Below are 6990 nucleotides of genomic sequence, written 5' to 3'. Positions count from 1 at the left end.
AATCTCTCTTCTTGTTTCTTTTCTTATTCTTCTTGTTTATTTTCTTTTTCCTCCAACAACTGTTGTAATCTCTCTTCTTGTTTATTTTCTTTCTCCTCCAACCACTGCTGTAGTCTTTCTTGTTTACTTTGCTGTTCGAGCTGTCATTGGTGTAGGTTTTCTTGTAACTGCTGTTGTCTTTCTTCTTGTTTCTTTTCTTTTTCCTCCAACAACTGCTGTAATCTCTCTTCTTGTTTCTTTTCTCGTTCTTCTTGTTTCTTTTCTTTTTCCTCTAACAACTGTTGTAATTTCTCTTCTCGTTCTTTTTGTTTCTTTTGCTGCTCTTGTATTGCAGCCATCAAGTCTGCTATGCTGTAGTTTGATTTGCCGCTTCTCGTTTCCATTTTTTTTGTCCTACTTTCTGACACCAATTTGTTACGTCTCCGTTTGTTAATTAACTTTCCGTAACTTCGTTCCGACAAAACTTTAGCGACACAAGTTCTTTACTTAATAAAACTGGTTTATTCTTTCCGAATACAACTTTACCGATACACTCAACTTCAACAATCGCGCTAAACAAACGCTATAACAACGAACGTCAATAATACTTCTGACTGCAGTTCAATTACTCGCTGTCTATACACACATTACCTTACCCTTATCTCGCGTTACGTTGTCCCCTCTTATATATACCAAACTACCCTATATCTAGCAAATACCAGAGCATTCGCCAAGATACGGGATAGTTCTAGAAACGTGGCGTCACTGTAGTCATGTGATCTCGCTGACGCAACAATATATTTTCCTGGAATCTAATGAAAATACTCAAAATAAATAACATATAATAGTAATGTCTAGATGACTTGGATGGTCGTTAAATTGTATTTCAATGTTTTCTGACTTCATTCCAAAAAACAAATAAATATAAATTAAAGAAGACAGCGTAACATAAACCTTACTCTGTGTGAATCTGACGAAAAGACCTGTTCCACTGGGCAGCACATGGAGACTAAAAGTCTTCAAAATCGACATTCTGCACATGAACCATGCAATTTCTCACTATTATTGGATTCATGGATCATAGCTCCCCAGCGGAAGAGCTGATCCAGTAACTGTTTTACCTTGGGACTCGACTCCAGATCAGTTGTAAAAGAGGCAAACAACACACCAAAAATACTAATTTGGGATAATTAATTGAATCAACACCAACAAATACAAATTCGAATTCTTATGTTTAACATATTTAGTTACACTGTCATTTGCACAGTATTTTCTCCAAGGATTAGACTAAAACAACCCAAAACATTCCCAATAAATAGTTCGAAATCCAATTCACTGAAAGCAGGACAAAATCTAAAGGTCATCTTTAAGTACTTGTTACAGCCACACTTCCACGGATGACAGCAGGAGAAACTCTACAGGTCATCATTAAGTACTACTTACAATCACACTTTCACGGATAAAAGCTGGAGAAACTCTACAGGTCACCATTAAGTACTTATTACAATCACACTTTCACGGATGACAGCAGGAGAAACTCTACAGGTCACCATTAAGTGCTTATTACAATCACACTTTCACGGATGACAACTGGAGAAACTCTACAGGTCACCATTAAGTACTTATTACAATCACACTTTCACGGATGACAGCAGGAGAAACTCTACAAGTCATCTTTAAGTACTTGTTACAATCATACTTTCACGGATGACAGCAGGAGAAACTCTACAAGTCATCTTTAAGTACTTGTTACAATCATACTTTCACGGATGACAGCAGGAGAAACTCTACAAGTCATCTTATGTACTTGTTACAATCACACTTTCACGGATGACAGCAGGAGAAACTCTACAAGTCATCTTATGTACTTGTTACAATCACACTTTCACGGATGACAGCAGGAGAAACTCTACAAGTCATATTTAAGTACTTGTTACAATCATACTTTCACGGATGAGAGCAGGAGAAACTCTACAGGTCATCTTTATGTACTTGTTACAACCACACTTTCACGGATAAAAGCAGGAAAAACTCTACAGGTCATCGTAAGTACTTGTTACAACCACATTTTTACGGATTACAGCCACACTTTCTCGAAGCTTCCTTCAATGTGTTCAGATAAAAGGTTTGATTTTCCATAATTCAAGGTGAATTAAGTTGAAATTACTTTGCACGTAATGTCACAGCACGCCTGCGTACAAGCGATGTGTTGGATCGATCTCAATGTTCGAACGCATGTTCCTTGGGATACATACACACACACACACTATAGTGGTTCATAATAGGGATCGAACGAAAAGCATCTTAAGCAGTAAAGATTCAGTTCAAACAACACTTTAAAACCTTTGCTACTGACTGCTAAGGCTGTGCACATAATAATGCACAAAAAGCACGTATGTTAGACATAGAAGGAAAAGAAAATCCGCTCAAAACGGCCCGTTTGTAATTATCCTAATAAAGGCCCTGGTATGGCTAGGTGGTTAGGGCACTCGACTCGCAGGTTCAAATACCCGTCCCACTAAACATGCTCGCCCTTTCAGCCGCGGGGGCGTTATAATGTGACAGTCAATCCCACTATTACTTGGTAAAAGAATAGCCCAAGAGCTGGAGATAAGAGGTGATGACTAGCTGCCTTCCCACTAGTATTACACTGCTAAATTACGGACGGCTAGCGCAGATAGCCCTCATGTAGCTTTGCGCGAAATTTAAAACAAACCAAACCTTATTATTATTATCTTGCCAGCCTAAAAAAAAAAACAGCTTGGTATACTGCACCCAAACCTTTTGTAGAATACTAAATACGGTACAGGCCGTAGGGAAAAGTCGTTTTGCTTCTTCTATAATTCGGTACTGCAAAGGTCGTAGGGATATTGAAAAGCCATTTTGTTTTTCTATATTTCACATAAGCTAAAAACATCATAATTCTAGTGTCAACGATGTTTTAATTAACCCTTGAAGTTAGCTTTCTTACAAACATATGGTGTTCATTTAAAAAGCGTAAGTACAGGGTAAAACAGGAAACACCAGCCAATAACAGATGAACATTAGATGACTGTAACATGTAGATACTCAATGCTTTGTGCACAATACAATCGGTGTCTTTAGGGAGCCAACTCCTGTATTATGTACAAAGGAGTAAAAATAAATAAATACATGTAATATTAAATTTTATTATACACTTTCGTATTTTAAGTACAGTAGCACTTAATAGTAGAGATCGACAAGGATTTCAAATAATCCACGCACTGAAAAACCACCCTATCAAATTCCTAAGCGAAAAACCAACTATTCAAAGTATTGGTTGCGATATATTATGTGCATATATATTAATAACACGCTAAAAAGGTCGCTAACATTTCCGGTATAACAATTCAGAAATTTCTAACACAGCAAATTTTTCGTCTACTGCCTACCTACCTGATCACCTGACTAGCATCTCTAGACAGCTTGGACTATCGCTACAAGGTTTCTCCAGCTTACTTGACTGGTCTGTGGGTATCCGCTTGTGATATTTCGATACAAATCCACATATATACAGGTATAACATAAATGGTCAACATATCATACACGTACTGAAATATCTCTTCAATCCAATGGATGGCGATACATATCAGTGGATTCATACGCGACAGTTTCTAAAGCTAAAGTATATACTTTATACAGATATAACAAAAAGTAAACTAACAACTACTTCTTCTTCGTCGGGATTCGGTTCATGTTTTGGACCATGGAAGGCCAGGTTCAGCGTAGAACTCTTCCTCCCTCTATGAAATTGTTATTTTGTTTGCACTGTTACTGAATCCTAGGTACTTTCCCTTGTTACATTGTTGTTTCATTACTCACAGTATGTTATATTTTGTCCATTGCCCACATTTTTAATTAACATACACATTCATGCCTTGTATAATTCTATTAGCTTCACTTATGTATGATCGCACTATTAGTTCGTGTTCACAATACAGTTCCACTTAGCAGTCATATACGCACAGACAAAATCTTATTTTACATACAAAACTCTTTTAAAATAGAGTTACGTTTGCATCTAGGATTCAGTTAGCATAGCGCTGTTTGGCCTGTAAGATTCTTATGTATTATATTTAGAGGAGAGATGTACTTAGAGCTTGGTTCGTCACGTATTAGGTAATCCTCTAGTTTGCTCATCAGTCATTTTTATTCATATTTTTCTTATAATACTGAAGCGTGTTATCTAGGATTATGTCTGATAGAGTTGGCATGTTTGAATAGTTGTGTAGAAATTTTGAATTTGTTGATCATCGGACTCTGTTTGGTTTGGTTAAAATATAGTTTTGTAGTTGCTCTAGTTTGTTGATGTGTGTACTTGATACTTTTATCCATGTTATACAGGCATATTCTACGACTAGTCTTATGTATGTTCTGTAAATGTTTATTATGTTTTCTGGTGAAACTCCTTGTTTGTTGCCAGTCAGGCTCCTAAGGTAACTCGCTCTTTTCCAAATTCTGGTTTGTATGCTTTTTATGTGTGGTATCCAGTTTAATTTTGAGTCAAGTGTAATCCCTAAGAATTTTGCTGATGTTGCTACATGTAAGACAGTCCCGTCTAGATATAACTTGGTATTAATTTGATTGTTTTGTATGGTTTTGTAAATAATATGACTTGTGTTTTGTGCGCATTTAGTTTAATTCTCCACTTATTGCAGTAGAATTCTATTTCATATAGTAGTGGTTGTATGTTGCTGTTGTTGGGTTTGGGGCATTCTTCCAGATTGCAACATCATCTGCGAACTGTGAGCAAAACGTGTGGTTTGGGTCTTTGAGAGGCATATCGCTGACATACATGATAAAAAGTGTAGGGCTAAGTTTGTTTTTTGTTTTTTTAATTTCGCGCAAAGCAACACGAGGGCTATCTGCGCTAGCCGTCCCTAATTTAGCAGTGTAAGACTAGAGGGAAGGCAGCTAGTCATCACTACCCACCGCCAACTCTTGGACTACTCTTTTACCGACGAATAGTGGGATTGACTGTCACATTATAACGCCCCCACGGCTGAAAGGGCGAGCATGTTTGGTGGGACTGGTATTCGAACCCTCGACCCTCAGATTGCGAGTCGAGCGCCCTAACCACCTGGCCATGCCGGGCCTGTTGGGCTAAGTACTCCTCCTTCAGAGACACCCGCCTCCGGAGTGCAACACTCGGAATAGGTACACTCAACATTCACCAAGACAAACAACAGTATTAAAAAATTATGAATTTTAAAATGAAGTAGAGATCCTGCTACAAAAAGTAATGAAACAAGAATTAAAACCATAATCACAAATTTATAAAATTTAATCCCTACTTTGACAGCCTTATACACTTATTGTGGTTTTAATTCTTATAAAAATTATAGCTATCATGGGTATGGTTATACTGAAAGTTTATATGTGTTGTGCCCATTCCATGGCCATAAAAACTGAACAAATAAATAGGGAAAAAATTTAAATTTTAACGGAAAGTAGGAAACGTTGGTTATTCGAAGAAATGCTATAAAAAGTATCCAAAACAAAACAAATGCTGCAATAAAAAAGTACACAAACAAATAAAGTGGTACTAGTTGTATAGATTTTAAAATCTATCCAACTGGTATAACTTTACTTGTTTGTGTGAGGGGGAGGATGATCAGACTAATGGATGTATGTACATTGTTTCAAAATAATGGAGCTTGCGAATGATTTTTTTTTCAGTAATAAAGTACATTGTTTCAAAAGACAATTTCTTCTATAGAGGTGCATCTACTTCCTATAGAAGAAGGATTACTCCTTCCCCCCTAAGCTCCCCTTTCTGATATTTTCATTTTTGTTATTACGCCAATGTTCTTTCAGAATGTGTGGTTCCAGTTGAATCTAGTAAACTTGATGTCGAAAGTAGAGCTGATGATCGTTGTATAATAACGAATTTCAAGCTTTCTTTAAACCATTTTAATCCGTAATACTTATGGATTAATATTTATCCATAATAGTTATGGATAAATAAAGTTTATGTATCTTGAAATATAACACTTGTTAATTGATAATCTTAACAACGATATTTCAATGAAACGACCATGAAAATACAGTCCAAAGAGACGTCAAATGAATACAACACAAACATTTTGCCCTACAACAGGTAACTTCTCACAGTCCTTACATTATCCTGATTCATCTTAAAGTTTTCCAAAATATCAGTAATCTTAATTCAAATGCAAATTTTTTGACGCTCCAGAGAGTAAAGATACATGAGTTTGAAAGTGATATACAATAAATCGTTCAACTGTATCTCAGGTTTTAGCATTTGCTTAGTCTCTTTACAAAGGCGTTCTGAATACACTTACAAGGTAATTTTACTAACTTAAGTATAAACTATTCTTTCCATATAAAACTCAAATCTAATGCAACTCTATAAGTTTCATTACAAGTTATATAATCAAAATATTCATTGAAGTATTACAGAACAGAAAGTATATCTTACCTTGCACATTCATTGGCTTTGCCGAAATGGTTAAAGTAGTCTTTGTAGCAGTGTCTAGTAACATAATATCATTCTTTTAGTATTTTCATGTAATGATGGTCACAAGCAAATTGTAAATAATTTTATCTGGTAACAGAAAGGATGTTTTAAAAGTGGAAGAAAACAATCATGATAAACGTGCATGTTTATAGTGAGGCAAATTATTAACTTGACATGGATAAGTTTTGAACACTAACGAGAACAGAACCGTACTGAACGAAAAACAACAACCTTAGAACGATAAGTACAGTAGTCTGATTAGTTGTTGTAAACTCCAGTAGGAATTCAAGTGTTCGGTTGTTGCTAATCCCAAAGCTACACAATGGGCTATCAGTGCTCTTCTCACCGCCGATATAGAAACCTGGTTTTTAGCATTATAAGCTCTTAGACTTACCGCTGGGCCACCGTGGAGCGGATTGAAGTGAACGTAGTGTATAATATATACACCTGGAAAAAAGTTAAGCACCCCCAAATATTTTTCAGGATTGCTTATTGAAAATAAGGTTTAA

General features: G+C 36.1%; 1 protein-coding gene across 10 annotated transcripts in view; it reads right to left on the bottom strand.

Annotated features, from left to right (window-relative positions):
- Positions 1–6990, bottom strand: part of LOC106472075 (epidermal growth factor receptor kinase substrate 8-like) — a 63367-nt gene that overhangs the window by 12984 nt on the left and 43393 nt on the right. For 7 of the 10 annotated variants that reach the window (XM_022400686.1, XM_022400684.1, XM_022400690.1 and 4 more), the window contains exon 19: positions 6443–6496. The exons of the other annotated variants lie outside the window; for them this stretch is intronic. In XM_022400686.1, the coding sequence (XP_022256394.1) occupies positions 6443–6496 (54 nt within the window). The remainder of the gene's footprint in view (positions 1–6442; positions 6497–6990) is intronic. 10 annotated transcript variants of the gene reach the window in all.

Source organism: Limulus polyphemus, unplaced genomic scaffold (assembly GCF_000517525.1).
Source record: "Limulus polyphemus unplaced genomic scaffold, Limulus_polyphemus-2.1.2 Scaffold5067, whole genome shotgun sequence".
NCBI classification, from domain to species: domain Eukaryota; kingdom Metazoa; phylum Arthropoda; class Merostomata; order Xiphosura; family Limulidae; genus Limulus; species Limulus polyphemus.
Note: the sequence above shows the minus strand (reverse complement) of the source record. Positions and strands in the feature narration are given on the sequence as shown.